The sequence below is a fragment of the Denticeps clupeoides genome, chromosome 2 (genome assembly GCF_900700375.1).
Source record: "Denticeps clupeoides chromosome 2, fDenClu1.1, whole genome shotgun sequence".
NCBI lineage: Eukaryota > Metazoa > Chordata > Actinopteri > Clupeiformes > Denticipitidae > Denticeps > Denticeps clupeoides.
Genome location: NC_041708.1, coordinates 19352157 through 19371738, shown reverse-complemented (window position 1 = coordinate 19371738; position 19582 = coordinate 19352157). Strand labels below are relative to the sequence as shown.

General features: G+C 41.4%; 1 protein-coding gene across 10 annotated transcripts in view; it reads left to right on the top strand.

Moving 5' to 3' along the window:
• The first annotated feature begins 1035 nt into the window (after positions 1-1035).
• Positions 1036-19582, top strand: part of kiaa1217 (KIAA1217 ortholog) — a 74711-nt gene continuing 56164 nt past the window's right edge. For 3 of the 10 annotated variants that reach the window (XM_028964560.1, XM_028964570.1, XM_028964531.1), the window contains exon 1: positions 1041-1786. In XM_028964560.1, the coding sequence (XP_028820393.1) occupies positions 1510-1786 (277 nt within the window). In that variant the 5' untranslated portion in view covers positions 1041-1509. Of the gene's footprint in view, positions 1787-19582 lie in introns of all 10 variants that reach the window. The other 7 variants (XM_028964551.1, XM_028964537.1, XM_028964618.1 and 4 more) reach the window with 5 other exon arrangements.

The window sequence follows — 19582 nt, the reverse complement described above, 5'->3', positions numbered from 1 at the left end:
CTTCTTTAAAAGCCTATATATTCAAATGATTATCAAAATGGAAAAAAATTGACTGTAATCCTGTGATTGAGCGGGGCTGAGATGTGTGTATGTCAGGGTTATGTGTGTGTTTGCTTAATCCAGTCTGGTGCTTTTTTGCACACACATGCTGCAGCATGCGGACGAGAGGTGTGTTTCCTGCTTCTCATGGTGTGTGTTCTGTATGAAAAGGGATTTGTTTAAGTTGCACCGGTTTCTGTTCTTTGGGATGTTTGTTGTATTTCAACTCAGGTTTTACCTCATAAATGTCTGAGATTGACGTTCTTCGGGAAACAAGTCCTTTTTGGGACTGATGTTGAACAGCAGGTCAAGTTTCATTTTGGGAACAGATTGTGGTGCCTTCTCTCTACTGGGAGTCTTCTTAACTGCCAGCAGCACCACACTGGTGTCTGAGATGGAGGAACTGCAGTAGACATAAATCTGCAATGATTTTTGTGTGTATGTGTGTGTGTGTGTGTTTGTGCTTTAAGAAAAATCACTGCGGCATTGAAGTTTTAGTTTCTCTGTGCTCCTTGATCTCATTCCTCTGAATGTTTTCTCTTCTACCCTGTCTCTCTATCACTCATATATGACATGTTTCATTTTTTGCTGTGAAAAGTGTGTGCAAACACACATACGAACACACACCTCTGTAAACAGCTGCTGTGGCCCAGCTCAAAAGCGAGCGAAATGCTTACAGTAATCTCTGCGCTCCTCCACTCTGTAATTCTCCATAAATACCTCCAGTCTTGTGTGTGTGTGTGTGTGTGTGTGAGGTTTCAGCTCAGTGCATGTGTTCAGTAGAGAAAATGGAGAGTTGTGCCTGAAGGGGCAGAGGAAGAAAGAGGGTGAGAGAGAGAGCGAGCGAGAGAGAGGGGAAGAGAAGAGGGGAAAAATCGTCTTACCAAATACCAGTTTTTTTTTTCTCTCCGTCTGTCACTTTTTCACTTTGCATTTTTCTCTCCACTTGGGTGCCGTCCAGAGCGAGAGAGCGAGAGAGCGAGAGAGAGGAATTGTGCACGGTGCAGAAAACTGAACTTGCCTGAAACTGGGCAGGAGGAAAGACGAGGAGGGCGAGGGACAGAACGATGAGAGCTGGAATGCACTGACACATCGGAGCCGACAGCTTATCTTTGTTTGCCCTCCACCTCTCCATGACTGGGCAAACACACACACACACACACACTCATCCCTGGAGGCTCTCAGGAAGGAGGGAGTGATTTAACCCCTTCCCTCTTTACGCCTCCTCCCTCCCCTTCCCTCTTACTCTCTCACTGGGATACCTGCACCAGTCAGGACTTGCAAAGTAAGAGACCGCAAGGGGGAGAAGAGCAGAGGTCTGGAAGCCGACTGGAACACCACGTGTCTGGATCGGAGGAATATTCCCCAGGGAGAAAACTCCAGACTCCAGAGGAGAGGAGTGTGTGTGAGGAGCATGAGATGCGGTGTGTGTGTCTGTGACCTGCGTGGAGCGTGAATTGTGTGTTAAAAATGTCCAAAGCTTCTCGTATTGCCCGTCCTCCAGTAGCTGGTGGGGCGTCCAGGCTGCCCTCCACGAGACGGGACATTGCGGTGGGACGTTGTCCCCGGACCCTCGTCGCGGGAGAGAAACTGATGAGAACAGAGAGCGAGGGGAGCCTGAGACCCCCGGCTGCTCCCCGCTCAAATGGAGCAGCGCAAACAGCACAGACCCATACGCCTGCGAACACGCAGGATGGCACACAGTCCAGAATCAGAATGAGCACTGACCCACAGGGACCGCAGCACAGTGAGTACACGCACGCGCACACACACACACACACACACACAGCATAGTATAGAATTGATGTATTATGTCTGCGTGTGTGTTTACTACATCATGCTGACATGACATCACTTTGGGACGTGTGTGACTGCGTACTTCTGTTGTACTCTGGCACACTGTATAAAGGCTCCTTACCACTGTACTTTACTATAAACGTTCACAGCAGAAGAGAATAACGATGCGGGACTAAAGATAGAAGGAAAATATTAATAAATCACACTTGTGATAGGTGATCTACATCTCTACAGAACGGAAAATGACTGCTGACCAATGAGCAGGATGTGGCGGACTGTGTACACGAAACTTGTTCAGACTATTTACATTTACATTTACGGCATTTATCAGACGCCCTTATCCAGAGCGACTTACAATCAGTAGTTACAGGGGACAGTCCCCCTGGAGCAATTTAGGGTTAAGTGTCTTGCTCAGGGACACAATGGTAGTAAGTGGGGTTTGAGCCTATTTAGTCTGTTGAATCCTTAACATTGTAGTTCCAGACACGATGTCTTAGTTCCATTCATGAATTAATTATTGAAGAGGTGGTTCCTGAGGTTTTAATGACATTAAGTGAGTTAGAAATCTTCGTTTTTTCCTTGACTGTAGAGTGTAAAGTAATTAATGTGATGTAATTAAGTGAAAGTGAAGTCATTGTAATTGTGATACACAGCACACAGTGACACCACGAAATAGGTCCTCTGCTTTTAACCATGACCCTGAGTGAGCAGTGAGCAGCCATGACAGGCGCACAGGGAGCAGTGTGTGGGCACGGTGCTTTGCTCAGTGGCACCTTTGCGGATCGGGATTATGGGATTCATTAACTGCTAGGCCACCACTGCACCAGTTAAGTGCAGTAAGTTGTATTGACTGGTCTTGTCTGAAAAAAGATGGAAGTTACAGAGCTGTTTGCTGAGTTAACCTCCTGTTGCTATACCCCCTGTAGGACTATAACAGACTTTGTGGACCTCATACTGTGTGTGTTTGTGTAGGTGTGTCTGAGGTTCTGCTCTGGTTTGTAAGGTATATATGTATATAAGGATGTTTCTGTTTTGGTCTGTCTCTTCATTCATTTACTGTTGATGGCTTAGGCTAGCAGGCCTGGACTAGAAAACAGATGTGGCACTCAAACAAGGAGTCTTACACACACACACACAAACACACACTGTAACAGAAGATCTCAGGTCAGAGCAGATGCATGATTCTGAACCTTGGGTGACAGGCTTTGAACTCGGCAAAAGGGATCAAAGAAATTAAAGAGAACATCGGTGGCACACTGTGTGTTTGTGGGTGCTTCGGGTGCATATTGGTCAAAAAATTGCAACAGTTCACTGTCACATTTATTTCATTTATCCAGAGTGACTTACAATCACTAGTTACAGGGACAGTCCCCCTGGAGACTCTCAGGGTTAAGTGTCTTGCTGGCCTAGTATGCCGACAAAATCCCTGAGCATGTCTACATCTGAGACACGAGATCTAACTAAGATGTAAGGAGAGTAGATTTTTTTCACCATTACATTTGAAGCAGCCTGGCGTTTTACACATAAACGCATACGTTCACGTTTGTCTGTTTTAAGGTGCCATCTGTTCACTTTAACAGCCGTGGTCCTCTGCTGAGGTGGCCTGTTCAGTATAAAACTCTGCACTAACAATGCTGAGCTCCACTCTGATGAAAGGAACTGTGTTGCTTGTCTAGTGGCAACTGTACTTAAACTTTATGGGCCCATCTGAAGTCCTGTGGTTAGGACTTTCCTAGTGTGTGTGTGATTTGTTTCAGTCGATGCATATCCAGGTGAACTTGTGACTCTGTCAGACTCCACCATCCCCTCATCACATGGCGGGTCAAATAGAAGGCTTTGTTTTGTGGTGCGAATGATTGTACAGGAAGAAGGTGGGTGGGGAGGGGGAGTGAGAGGACGGTCAGGTCATATATGGCAAGGAGAGTTAACATGAGCTCATTAGTTTAGCAAGACCGGCATAACACAGCAATTTTCAACTCCAAACATCATCATAAAGTGGATCTGGGGGCAGGAAAAATGTTGTTGCCAGTTATTTCGTTCTCTCTAAGCATTTTTAATAAAATAAATAATAAAATGCCACAGAGTTACACAATGTTGGCCAGTACAAAAACCACCAGGAAATATGCATCCATCGCATTCTTGCTGCTGTTTTTGCTTTCTTAATTCATATATTGCAAGTCTTGAAGCAGAGCAGGGCATTGTGCCAGAAACATTATATCGCCACTATATTTATCTTTCAGAATAAATATATAAAAGACATACCTGGTGGCACAAACCTTTTTTCCTGAATATGATATAATTGAAGTAACTGAAAGACACATATATCCTTCAGAGTATTTAGCCATGAGTGTGCTGGGACACTTTGGCATTTCATTTCATGATAGGGATTTGTTTCCCGTGAGTCACATGAAGCAGAATTTGCTGTAACTAGCTTGTAATAACAAGGTTCCATGCCAACATTTTTATCCGATACTCTTTTGTGTCATCTAAGGGGGAGTTTAGTGCTTTTGGGAAACTATTCGAGCAAATTTGTCTGGACATGTGTAGTTAGAGCAGATGCCTACCTGGCAGCACGGCTGGGCGTGTCGGGCTAGTGACTCTGCTACTGATGCCAGAAATTTACCACTTTAGGCAAAGATGAGATTGCATGGTGGAGACATGGCTTTTGGCACGAGAGTCTTAGGCACTTTAATTTCACTAGAAGGCAGACGCAGATCGCGTTCTGAAAAAATCTTTTAAAGCTCATGAAGCCTCAAATGAAAGGGGTGTGATGGGAATCTTCATAACTTGACTGAGGGATTTGCGCTAATGAACGCCTTCCCTTAATCCTTTCTCATCATTGGTGATTAAAATGCTTGACAGTTTCTACCCTTAAATTCCCAAATGCTAGACAGCACAGATTGGGCAGAATTTGAAAAAAAGAATTGTAGATTACATTAGAATTTAATAAAAAATACAGTGGCCTAGTATAATAATAAGGAATAAAACATTTCCTGTTGTAATATGACAACTTTGGGAATAAGCATATATAGTTTGTTTTGTTTTTAAACTGATGGCATACTTTATGGATTATTATTTACAAAATATGTGCAACAGTAAAATTGACCCTTGAGTCAAGCAGGCAGGGTGAATTTTTTGCAATTGGATGAAAGGTTGAGTTGATCCTGGTTCCTCAGCTGTTGTGCTCATAGGCTTTTAGAGAACATGTTCTAATGGAAAGCATCTGTCCTACTGAGAGAATGACAGAGGAAAGCAGATGAGTGTTTTGGCTGAAATGGGGGGATGGAGAGGGAATGGGAGTGAGCACAGAGGGAGAGGACAGGGAATGTTGGTTTATAATCTCTTAAGGTTGGGGAGGGTGCTGTGAAAACGTGTGGAGTCTGGGGCTGAGGGGTTTGGGGGTTGGGGTTCTGTAACAGTGGAAAATCTTGTCAAGTTTTGGAAACCAAAGACCTGGGGATCTTCATATTGAGTTAATGCCATTAGTGTGACCATGATTTAGATTTGTAATGCATCTATGTTTGGCTGAGCAATATGGGGGCAAAAAAACCTTACCAGTAAAGATCAATATAAATCTCATTAATATTGCTGTCAATATTATAAGATTATGATAAACAAGTGTTTTTCAAATGTATGTATCGTTGTGTACAATAATTGTACCATCATTGAACATTATATAACTGTATTGTTCTGTATTTATAAAATAGGTAATAAATATGTTTATTCCAACCAATCTAATGCTTCAACTGTTCCAACAGAATGCAAAAATGTACAATTACACATATCAATGAACATTATATAGCCTAACATTATATAGCAAATACATTACAGAGACACTTGATTTGATTTCTGTCCTCTCAGCTAGGGCTGTGCAATATGGCATAAAATTCATATTGCGATATAAATTTAACAATAGACAGTACAGTATACATTTCAGTATATAATTTGATAAGTAAATTAAAATGTAACTGTTTTTGAAAGGGTAACATGTGTCCTTAGCAAAGGCACTGCAGCTGAAAATTGTATAATAAACATTTCATACAGATACATATAGCAACTTATACAGCGGGAAAATAAGTATTTGACACATCAGCGTTTTTATCAGTTAGGGGATTTCTAAGTGGGCTATTGAGACAAAATTTCCACCAGATGTTGCCCTCAAGCCAAATATTGAATTCATACAAAGAAATCTTCGTTTTTTTCCTTGACTGTGGAGTGCAAAGTAATTAATGTGATGTAAGTTGAGTCATTCTAATAAAGTGAAATGACATAGGGAATAAGTATTAAACACATGAAGATAACAAGGTGCAAAATGGCATAGAAAGCCAGGAGATCACCTGAAATCTGGCAGTATTGAGAGAGTACTATGCCCCCTATCAGTACTCATTGGTATTAGCTGATTTAGTAATAATTGATGGCCTATAAAGCCTTCTAATTACCCAGCAGGCACACAGGAAAGACTTCATGACTTCATCTTCGTAACCTTATTGTTGAAAAGTATTCTGATGGGAATGCTTTATAGCCGCATTTCCAGAATGCTGAATGTTCCTGTGAGCACTGAGGGGGCCATTATCCGGAAATGGAAAGAGCATCAGTTCACCATAATCCTGCCACGATCAGGTGCTCCACGTAAGATCCCTTTCCGAGGAGTCCAAAGAATAATCAGGAGAGTTCTCCAAGAGTCAAGAACCACTCGGGCAGAACTTCAGGAAGACCTTGCATCAGCAGGTACTGTTGTTTCAAAGAAAACTATAAGCAATGCGCTGAACCACCATGGCATCCATGCATGCTCACCACTCAAGACTGAACAAAAAGCACGTTGAGGCTCGGTTAACGTTTGCGAAACAGCATTTGGAGAAGCCTGTGGATTACTGGGAGGCTATAGTTATGGTCAGATGAAAGCAAAATTTAACTTTTTGGCTGTCGTTCTACACACCATGTTTGGAGAAGAAATGGCACTGCCCACCACCCCAAGTACACCGTACCAACAGTTAAGTTTGGGGGTGGAAGCATCATGGTTTGGGGCTGCTTTTCAGCAATGGGTACTATCAGACTTCATATTATTGAAGGCAGGATGAATGGAGAGATGTACCGGGACATTCTGGATAAAAATTTCAGCAAGACAATGATCCCAAACACAAGGCCAATGAAAACAATAAAGTGGTTTCAAAGAAAGAAAATAGAGTTGCTTGAATGACCCAGTCAATCACCTGACCTAAATCCCATAGAAAATCTATGGAGAGAACTGAAGATCAAAGTTCATAAAAGAGGCCCAAGGCACCTTCAAGATTTAAAGACCGTTTGTGTGGAAGAATGGGCCAGAATCACTCCTGAGCAATGCAGACGACTGGTCTCTCCATACAAGAGGCGTCTAGAAGCTGTAATCACCAACAAAGGCTTTTAAAGTATTAAATAAAGTGTGTTCCCTGTGTCATTTCACTTTATTTATTATGACTCAACTTGTATACTTAAATGTCCTGATATCTTTGTATGAATTCAATATTTGGCTTGAGGGCAACATCTGGTGGAAATTTTGTGTCAATAGCCCACTTAGAAATCCCCTTACTGATAAAAATGCTGATGTGTCAAATACTTATTTTCCCCGCTGTAGCATAACTGTATACCAGATAAAACAATATCCGAACAATTCTACTGAATGTTACACCCGTAAGGTGGGTGTTTACATAAAAAATATTGTCAGAAAATAACACTATGCTTATTCATATTTTATGATGCATTCCCTTCAGGATACCAAGATTTTATTTTTGTGATTTTTAAAATTCGAATGACTTTTTTTTGCACAGGCTAGGACTGCCCCTGGTCATCTCCATACGCGCTGTCTGTACCCAAACACTGAACCGGTTGGGCAAGTGGTCCGGATTGGGCACTGACGCATGCAGCATTTAGTATACCCTGTTCATGCACAGTGACTGGCAGATTACAGACAGATTATAGGCTTGCTTTACTATTTACTATTTTATTGTTTTTATTTTATTTATAATATTTACACAAACTATAAGCAATGTTTGGGTGAACTGAATTTATCAGACAGCCTTATCCAGAGTTACAGGGACAGTCCCCCCGGAGACACTCAGGGCTAAGTATCTTGTTCAAGGACACAATGGTAGTAAGTGGGGTTTGAACCTGTGAGTTTGTGGTCTTCTGGTTCATAGGTGGATGTGTTACCCACTAGACTATTACCACACAAGTAATACCAGCAGTCGAATCAGCTTGTGTGTAGCTGTGATGTTGTCTGGGAGATGGTGTGGCACATCATTATATATTCACAATGTGATTGACTGTGGATATGGTGTGACCATTCACAAAGTCTCTCTCTTACACATAACAAATGTACACTCACAAACAATCATTTATAAAAAAAAAAAAAAGAAGTGAAGTGATTGTCACATGTGATACACAGCAGCACAGCACATGGTGCACACAGTGAAATTTGTTCTCTGCATTTAACCCATCACCCTGAGTGAACAATGGGCAGCCATGACAGGCACCCGGGGAGCAGTGTGTGGGGACGGTGCTTTGCTCAGTGGCACCTCAGTGGCACCTTGGCAGATCGGGATTAGAACCAGCAACCTTCTGATTATGGGGCCGCTTCCTTTGTTTGTTTTTTTGAAAGTGTTTTTTGTGGGTTTTTTTTCCCACTATATAATTGAATAGCTAGTATTGTTGCTTATGGTTTTAAGAGCCGGTGGTCTTACTTTTTCTCTGCGTCTGCTGACTGCCGGTGATGTCGACTGCTACAGAAAGCTGATCTTTAATTAGCCTCTGAAATGTCACATTATTCCATGAATAGCCTCAGACAGTGGAAGAGGCATGGGAATATGGTTTTCTGTGTGGGTGTGGCTTGTGTGTGTTGGAAATGAACCTGGGTGAACAGTGCAGCCTGTGTTTTGTTTGACCTTTTAAAACTTTTCAAACAGGCTGTGCATTAAGTAGTTGTAGTTTCAGCTGACTAATAAAACACACTTTAAAAGTTCTCACTCTCACAGACACAAACACACTTTCTTATAACCATGGGTCATAAAAGGTACAGTTGTCAATAGTATATTTATTCTAAAAAACATTATAAAACCATTTCTCTGTTAAGTTTAAGTGAACTGAAATTAACTCAATGGAATTGAGTTATAAAGGAAGTGTATTAGAATATAGGAATCCAACCTCGGATGGCACCAAAGTTATTTTGAAAGTTTGTATAAGTTATTGAGCAAGCTTAGTTTTATGAATGCGTGTGAAATGAAATTGTGGTCTTAGATGGTAATAAATAACTATTCCCTTATTTCCCTCTCTGTTTTTCCATCCATTAATCTTCGGGGTTTAAAGTTGTTGCTTGTCTTTATTAGCTGTTCTCTGTGTGTTTGAGTTCTGATAATGGGCAGGACGTTGTTTTTACTGCTCCCTGGTGTCCAGAAGCTCTCAGAACACAAAAGACCGTTAATGAGCTCCCCTGTCTATTGGACACACTCGTCCACAGAGTCCCCCTGCCCCGTTTGCCGAGAACAAACAAGGAGATGAGGAAAGACAGGGTGTGAGTATGGAGCAATTGCCTGTGCTACACAATTTCAGCAGTTTTCATTGTGCCTTCACCTCCCCTTTCTCCAGCTCCTTTCTTTCTGCCAGGCGCCACACCTAATGTGCTGACAGTCCTCTACAACTGACACAGAGCATTTTTGTTCATTTGCAAAACCTGACATTACCCTGACTTCTCTCATCTTTGGAACACTTTGTTATGCACTATCTGGATGCACCATCTTATGAATGTTATGACTAAAGTCAGCAGACATTTGGTGTCTCCCTCCTCCACTGATTTTTTCTTGCTGATAAGATATTGGTGACACCAAATGTTACAATTCATGATTAGTTTCTTATTTGTTTGTTCTTCAACAAAAGATTATAAGTTGTATTTATGAAACACATGGGTCACAAGGTCCTTGTCTTACATAACCAGTGTACAAGAGTCATTTGATGTCTGATTGAGTTCCTCTATACTGAAAACTGACAAGCTGTATGCATACATCTGCCACCTGCTTCTCCCATTAGGGGTCACCACAGCGGATCAGCCAGTCTGGTGGTCCACACAACTGACCTGGCAAAGGTTTCATACCGGGTGCCCTTCTCGATGTAATCCTCCTCATTTACACAGGCTTGGGCCTGACATCAAATAAAGAATTTGTTACGTGTTTACATTGTGTGAAAATCATTCACCTTGGTAAGGATCTCTCAGAACAACACTCTTCATGTTCACTCTGCTCTTCTGTTGGTAGCATAAAGTCAAACAGGAGATTGGAGGTTCGACATCACTTCACATTATGTTTTTAAAAAAAGGCCATGAGATGAGAGTTAAGGATTCGTTCACACAGACGTCTGGCACCAGGCTTTTTTCTTGCGTTCAAGACCATTTATTGCCAAACAAAAATTGTCAGCAAGTCCATGAAGCTGCATACAAAGTGACAGTACAAGATATAAAAACATAAGAGTACAAGAACATACAGCATAAAACAGTACATGAGGCACAGGGCTCGAGGGGGCAGCGTTCAGCTGCAGTGCAAAACAGAATGATCAAAAGCACTCTTTACACCTATCGCCATTTTTTGCCACTGCAGGACCATAGACAGGCTAGCTGAACTCATATTAATGTTAAATAATCTTTCAAAGTGTCTTGATCCGGTCCGGAAGGGATTACTCCAGGTCCGGTATCATGTTCGTCTTGTGTAATGTTTCCTGATTGTGTTTACCTGTGTAAGATTGTATAAAGTTGCCCTGTTCGTGTCTGTTCACCGCTGTCTTCCCTGTCCTGTTCATCATATATTAAAACTCTGTTTCGTGATGTCGTGCATATGCATCCTTCTTTATCGTCACGTCCAGCCATCGTTCCAGATCACCTGTCCCGCCATGTCAAACCATGTGACACAAAGTGATTTCATGATAGGGCACCTTTAACCTATCACCGCACTTGCATGAGAGATACAGAGAGATGATCTCTTCTATAGATTTTTTCTTTGGTTTGGAACCAAAAAAAGTTAATAATGTGTGTTTAAATGACTTGAAGCACTCAGGAAGACGAGGGAGCAGTTAACTCTGTTAACTCAATGGCCATGAGCCCGGGTTTCAGCCAATGAGCCAATTAGGTCTTTTTACTCTTACTTCCAGGGGCTTCCACAAATCACAAGGCGCATAATCAGAGAGAAAAGACGCCTTTCAGCTTCCTGCTTTGTGTGTAAAGTTGTAATTATGGAACTTCATCTACAAGCAGTTCATAAAACTCCCCTGTGGTCTTCTTTCTAAATATAAATATAAAAATACAGTTAAAAGAATTTGACAACATCTAGTAGATGTGTACAACAGCTACTGCATTTGATATTTGTCTGATATACTTGGCAGGGGAACTCAAGAAGGTGGATCACCCAGGGCGAGGCTCAGCTATTGCTAAGCTAGGCTAAGCTAGCAAAGCTATGCATCCCTGTGTTCAAGTCAGCGCCCAAACAACGTTTTGGTTAAACGTAAGAACTATAATACGGGATTTTATAATGGCCAAATATCATCAAAACAGTTGTTTAGCCTTAACAGGGTTTGTCGTTCGACAGTAATGTAAAAGAGTTTTTTGTGATTTATTTAATTTTGTAGAATATTGTATTTCGAAAGCACTGGGCATTTCAGGTTGTTAAAAGTAGTTTGTATGTTTCACTTTGAAATTAAACATTTCACTATTAGTATGCGACTCTTCATTGATATACAAGCAAGTGTCCTTTATCATATCGCATATCACAATATTGATCTCAATAATCGCAATATGTCTTTTTCCCCAAATCGTGCAGCACTACATCAGAATGACAATCACTTCCCTTTCATTTAGTATGGATTTATTCAGTAAAGTATTTGACATTTTTATCAGTTGTTAGGACTTTAGCCCTTTTCATGTCCAGTGTCCAGGGTCTCTGTGTTTTGATTCTCTGCATGTCGCTACTCTGGTCATTTCTGTGCAATGAAAGTTGGGTCGGGTTAATACTGAAATGAAGTGGGCAGCTGGAGTGCAATATTGAAGCGCTTAACAGCGCAATGCGAATGGGACTGCATTGGATTTAATCGACAACCCTCTGTGTCTGAACTATGCCAAAGGGCTCTGATCATTCATCGGTATTCGATGCAATGGGAGTGTGAGTGTGTTGCAAAATCAAGTGTTTATGAGACTGTCCTTATGTTGTGTCTCTAAAGGTCCGACTGATCCAACACAAACCACTGACATTTATGAAAACTGAATTGAATGATTATTCCTAATGTCTTACAGTCATTATAAGAGATGCTCATGCCTCTGCTTTATTTAAATCTGTTTGAATTGACTCAATCTTATAGATTATTTATGTGTCTACACTGTACATTTTCTAATAATAATAATAATAAAGTGAAGTGATTGTCACATGTGATACACAGCAGCACAGCACACAGTGCACACAGTGAAATTTGTCCTCTGCATTTAACCCATCACCCTGAGTGAGCAGTAGGCAGCCATGACCGGCGCCCGGGGAGCAGTGTGTGGGGACGGTGCTTTGCTCAGTGGCACCTCAGTGGCACCTTGGCGGATCGGGATTCGAACCGGCAACCTTCTGATTACGGGGCCGCTTCCTTAACCGCTAGGCCACCACTGCCCCACCCTTTTTGTGTCTGTATTTTTAGATGTCTCCACCTACAGTGCTGATTTTGGTTTTGTTTAAGGCTTTTGTCCATTTGCCTTCTAAGTTAACACACTGACATGATGGACCCCATGGCTGTTTTTACTGCTTTCATTCTCTTGTTTGCCCATGTCTGTCATATTATATTGGCTGACATAGACAACTATGTCTCTGAATTAAAATGTGTCAAGTAGAGCACCATGCATCTCATAACCCCACTTCATCATCACATTAGATGCAACTTTTAAAAGTGAAAGTGAAGTGATTGTCATTGTAAAACACTGCAGCACAGCACATGGTGCACACAATGAAATGTGTGATCTGCTTTTCTGATCAGTGATCAGAAATGACAGGTGCGCAGGGAGCAGTGTGTGGGGACGGTGCTTTGCTCAGTGGCACCTCAGTAGTACCTTGGCGGAACCTTCTGATTACAAGGCCGCTTCCTTAACCGCTAGGCCACCACTGCCCATAAAAAGCCAGCTCTTAGGTTTGTATCCCTCCCTCCTTATCCCTCCCTCCTTATCTAGTCTTCATTCTTCACACATGACCCTCTTCCTATTGAAAAAACAAAAGTTGGATCCAATGGCCGACTTCAAAATGGCCACTATGGTCACCACCCATCTTGAAAAGTTTGCCCCCTCACATATACTAATGTGCCACAAACAGGACATTAATATCACCAACCATTCCCATTTTATTAACTCACTACCCATCTAGGCCTATTTATAAAAACCCAGAACATGAACTTTGATTATGTTTTACCATGGGAGCTCATACACAGTCAGTTGGGAGGACACTTTCCTGTCCATATATCACATGCTTAAACATGAATGCTGTCCTTGGGACCATTTGTGTACACTCCCCATACACAATAATTTGTATAACATTACATAAATATTGACAAGTAATCATGTGTTGTACTTCATGTGTAGTCTAGTGCACATTGTGTCCTTGCACAGTTCTTGCTTGGTGTGGCTTACGTAACTGTGTATATATAAGGAACATTTCCAGCACTAGGATGTAGCAGTGATGTATGAATGTCTTTCTTGTGTTTGTGGGAATATTCATTCATTCTTAACCATTTTTAACAATTTCCATGAAAAAGTTTGATAGTTTTGAGTTTGTTCAGCCGTTATCTTTTGTGGGCATTCGTAGGCCCACAGCCGAGGTGAGCCTGGGGTCACCTGTTATCAATTGTGCAGAAGGTAATGAACATATGCAATTTGCTGTACAGGCTGCAGCCATAATGGCCAGGACTGCACGTGTACTGTGGGGCAAAAATCTATTTGTCAGACACAGATTTTGCAAGTTGTCCACCTTAAAAAAATGAGAGAGGTCTGTAAATTTCTTTATAGGTACACTTCGACAGTGAGAGACAGAATCGGAAAAAAAAGCCAGGAAATCACATAATTATATGATAATTATGACTTTTAAAAGAATGTATTTGTGTATGGTACAAATAAGTTTAGCACCCACAAACAAGCAAGAATTATGGCCCTTCTATCTTTAACTGTATTGATGGCACCTGTTTGAACTCATTATCGGTATAAAAGACACCAGTACACACCTTCAAACGGTCAGACTCCAACCTCGACAATGGCCAAGACCAGAGAGCTGTCTAAGGACACCAGGGACAAGATTGTATTCCTGCACAATACTGGGATTAGCCAATCTACAATAGGCAAGCAACTTGGTGAGAAGAGTTCAACTATTGGAGCAATTATTTGAAAATGGAATAAATACAAGATTACTGACAAGATTAATCTCCTTTGACCTGGGGCTCCATGCAAAATCTCATGTCGTGGGATACCAATGATCTTGAGAACAGTGAGGAAACAGCTCAGAACTATACAGGGGGAACTGGGACCCACAGTAACAAAGGTTGCCAAATACTTTTTTGCCCCACTGTATGTGCTCATATGCTCATTAACGACTCTTCTGTGAGCGGTGAGTCAGCTCATAGTATATAAGGCCCCATGTGAAGAGTCTTTTTAAGCTTAATGTATAAAAGGGGACAAATATATTTACCATAGCTGCCAATGATGTTGGATTAATTTTATTTTGTCCAAGCCACTCCCTCATCCCCTTGACTGAGACCCATGAGTTGGTGCTACTTTTAGAGTTTTGTATCGTGTGTCGACAACTGAGTTTGTGGCAAACCTGAGTGTGGGCAGAGGCACAATGTATATGTGACTTGGGTGGAATGTGTGTGACCAACATAAGATTTCCTCCTTTCTACGGCACCCTGAGGACTGAAAGAACCACTCTGACCAAAGTTAATAAAAGAGGTTAAAAAAAGACCCTGCCATTATGGCCATGTACATGCGTCATGTACCCACTTATGCAAAGTGAATCGAAGGGGAGTCTAAGATATGTAGGAAGTAGCCAAACAGAACTCAATATCATGGTGTCAAATGATTGTGATCCCTTGCTCTGTGGAACCTTGGCGGATCAGGATTCGAACCAGCAACCTTCTGATTACAGGGCCACTTCCTTAACCGCTAGGCCACCACTGCCCCATTTTGTGACATAAGGGTGCATGCACTAGCAAAGCACCAGAGCATTGCCAGGCACACACATTCACACACAGACCTACAGACATTTTAAGGTCGCCAGTTCACCTAGTGAACATGCTTTTGAACAGCGGGAGGGAACCGGAGAACCTGAAGGACAAGGGGAGAGCATGCAAACTCAACACACACTGCCAGCGCCAGAATTCAAACCCACAGTTCGTGAGATCATGAAGCTAACTGCCATGCCAATATAATTATTTTTATTTTGTATAGAGATAAATGTGTGGATAGATGTGACAATTGTACTTTTTAATAATTATTTACACTCTACAAGAAAGATGACTCACATGACTGACATAAATGCACCTTCATGTGTGCACATGTGCGACACAGACTAGGCTACATGTGCAAACAGGGGACACAGGCAGTGCAAGAGTAGCATTTAACTAAAACATTTAGACAACAATGAGATAGACAAATTAATAATAAATGTGCAAAGTAAAATAGTAGAAATTTTGCTGTGCAAAATGGAACGATGCAATGATAGCTAATATTACAGATAGATAATATTACAAAATAACAGAGGAAGTGCAAGTGTGTGTCAGTCCAGAGTGGAAAGTCCCTGAGTGTTCAGGCCTGTGTGATGAAGCTGTTGCATAGTCTGATAGTGAGGGCCCGAATGCTTTGGTGCCTTTTTCTGAATGGTAGGAGGGTGAAGTGTGCATGTGAGGGATGTATAGAGTTAGATGCAGTGAATAAGGAAGGGGCGTGGCCTGCACTCAGAGCACCGGGACAGTTAATTGTGCCCAGCTGACGCTGAATGACTGGGAAGATTGTTACAGACACACAGCATATTATAACCCCAATAATTAATTACAAGAAGTAGGAGGTCCTTCATTGGAGGGATACACTTATAAGCTATAAATCAGCATTGTTCACTGATGTAGTTTGACTGTCTAAGATGTAAAATAGTAGCCTACTTAGAAGATCTGATGGAAGGCACTAGAGGTGAACTGGAAATTAACTGATTTCAGCATTTATTTTTAAAATGAAAATTTTTTTAATTACCTGGCATAAACCATAATACAAATATTTTCTTTAAGGGGGGACTGTCCCTGTAACAACTGATTGTAAGTCGCTCTGGATAAGGGCATCTGATAAATGCTGTAAATGTAAATGTAATGTAAATGTAAATAATTTAGGACTGGCATATAATGTATTGGAAGTAAAGAACACCCTTTTGTGATAACCTGTGCATATGACTACATATGTATGTATAACTAAACGGTGTGAGGAATTTGGTATTTTGTTGAACTGATACGGTTGAAGGAATTATGGAACATTTTCCTAAACTTCCCAATGTTTGCAGCATTGATGAACGTTTATATAATTAATCATTCACCAGTGCTATTTAGTACATTGTCTAATATAAAATACATTCTTAGGCTTTTTATAGTAAAATGGGGTGGTCAAAAAATTAGCCCCACATGAATGTTCACTTTCAAAACACACATACAGTAATTAACCAATCAGATTGGAAACCACATCTGTGCAGTCAATTGGCTTGCTATCAACATTCAATGCACATAAAAAGACTCCAAGGAACAGGGCACTTGAACACATGAGAGAGACTACTGTTACTCATTTACATTTACAGCATTTATCAGATGCCCTTATTCAGAGTGACTTACAATCAGTAGTTGCATGGACATTAGTTACAACCCTGGACCAACCCAGGGTTAAGTGTGTTGCTTAGGCACACAATGTTAATAAGTGGTATTTGAACCTGGGTTTTCTGGTTCATAGGCAAGTGTGTTACCCACTAGGTTACTAATACCCCTACCCTCCTACTCACCATGCCAAAGACACAGCATTATTTTTTTGCTCAGCTCCAGGAGGCTTCACTGCCATCACCAAGTGATTTATATTGTCTATAACTGCTGTACCATCCATAGTTGCCAAGTAGAGAGATAAATTCTGGATGAAACCATCCTGTCCATGGCTGTAAGGGCAAGAGCCCCCGACATCTGCCAAGATGTTGCTGACCTGGCCTCTTCTGGAGTCAATGTTTCAAGGAACACAGTTGTGAGGGCTTTTTCATTGTGTTGTGCATTGTCCCAGAAGAACCCCTTTACTCAAAGAGCAGCACATCAGAGGCTGACTGAGCTTTGCCCATGAACATTTAAAAGGTAAATGTTGGAAGTCTGTGCTTTGGTCTAATTCAGGGCTCGGCAACAAGGGGCTCTGGAACTGCATGTGTCTCTTTCATCCTTTCAATGTGGCTCTGAAAAAAAATAATAATTGAAGATTATTGTGACCTTGTAGCATTCAAATGCAATGTGCTTAATTTGTGCCACTCAAAATATCTGTCACAAATACCATTTGCCTGCCACCCTGCCTCGCCACCCCTACCAGAGCTGTTAATCAGTTTGTTCAAAATCTGACTCCTCTTGAGGTGAGTAAACAGTTGTTTGCAATATTTTTGCATATGATTTGCATATGTTGACTAAGTAAATTGTGTAGAGTTAGCATAGCTCCGCTAAATTGTGGTGTACTCTTTTTCCCTGAACATGTCCAACCGGGTTTATAGACTTATCTTGGTGATTAAACATTTGTCACGTCAAAAAAATAAAGAGGACACTTAAACAACACAACGTAACACCAAGTTAAACCTACTTCTGTGCTGGTGCGGTTGGCCGTGGGTTCCTCCTAATGCAAGACAATGCTAGACCTCATGTGGTTGGAGTGTCAGCAGTTCCTGTAAGATGAAGGCACTGATGCTATGGACCAGCCCGCCCATTCCACAGACCTGAATCGAATTGAGCGCATCTGGGACGTCATGTCTCGCTCCATCCACCAAAACCCCGTTGCACCACAGACTGTCCAGGACTTGGCGGATGCATTTAGTCCAGGTCTGGGAGGAGGTCCCTCAGGAGACCATCCACCACCTATTCAGGATCATGCCCAGGCATTGGGCATCTTAGGCATATGACCTCACTGGGATCATGCCCAGGAAGGTCATACAAGCATGTGGAGGCCACATACACTACTGAGCCTCATTTTGACTTGTTTTAAGGATCAGCATGTAGTGTTTGTCATTTTGAGTATGACTTGTCATTTTGAGTACAGACCTCCGTGGGTCATGAATTAATGAGAACATTTAATTCATTCAGATCTAGGATATTTAACTTTTTTTACTTACATTTTTGAGCAGTGTATTTTCTTTGCATGAACAACATTTTAATGTTGATTGATGTCCACCTCAGCCGTCCCATAACACTGTATATCTGCATATACCTGACTTATCACACACAGATTCTGATATGAAGTTATGGAAACACACTGCCTTCACCATAGACTCTATTACCCTCACGTATTTCAAACCTGATGTGACGCTATAAAGACATTTTTACTGATATGATGTGCTGTTGTTTTTGCAGTGGGTCACCTCCTGGAATGTAGTGTTTGGTTATCACTCGGGATTGAGGTCAGAGGAAACATTTGGAGATGTCCCTTGAGGGCGTCTGTGGTTAATCTTATCCAGACTGTTTTTTAGAGTCTTTACTGGGATTGTCTCTAGCTATAAGGGCTTTTCTGCCTCTTGTAAGTTTCACCATTCAGGTTTCAGGTTCTTCCGCTAACATATATGAGCTCTTTTCAATCAAATTTAGCCTGAAATCTCAGGAAACACAGTTTACAAAATCTGCAGATGAATGAAAATTGGGTTATTTAGGAATGATTTTTTATAATTAAGAGCACTGTAGAGAAATAGTCCTCTAAAACTCCATATAATAGCAACCAAATCTGATGCAGAAGAATGTGCTGTGAATGATAAATTATCTGCAAGCATAAACACGTCTTTACTCTGTTGAAAATGCAGGTGTGTATTTCAACACTTGTGTTCCTGAGTAATGATTGAGGAGGGCTGGTTGGAGGGCTATGGAGAAAACATCCACCATGCTGCCGTCTGCTACGTTCATGTTTCTTTCACGCGAGATGAAAGACGTGCAAATTTGCCCACGAAAAATGAAGCAGATGTCTCCTCCAGCTGTTGGAGCCTGGTTGGAAATAAATATCAGTTTTGTTTGTCCTCTGTTTGTGAGTTTCCGTATGAACTTTAATTTGGCAGAGACATTGCAACCCTGATCCTAGCTAGAAAGGTATCCAATCTGCATTGTGTTAAAGCATGCTGTGGTTTAGTGGGCTGGCATTGAACAATGTCTTTAGAAGGTGTTTTGAACTGTGGAGAAGAATGTGGTGTTTTGCACCTTTTGGTCAAATTCATGTGGCTATATTCAGCTTTCACATTGAATCATTTGAAAAACTATACACACTTTTCAAACAGAGTAAAAGAGCAGTCGGCAAACATGATCAATGAAGGCCACAGAAGGTATGTACACAAAATTAAAGTAGCTGTGCCTGAAAAGTCTAATCAGTGTCAGAGGATTATTTCTGTCTCCATATAAAACGTTTATGACACAGTTGACACATGCTTTTGCATCGGTAATGTTTTTTCTTGCATTTAATATTCCATCTGTTAGTATTTTGGTT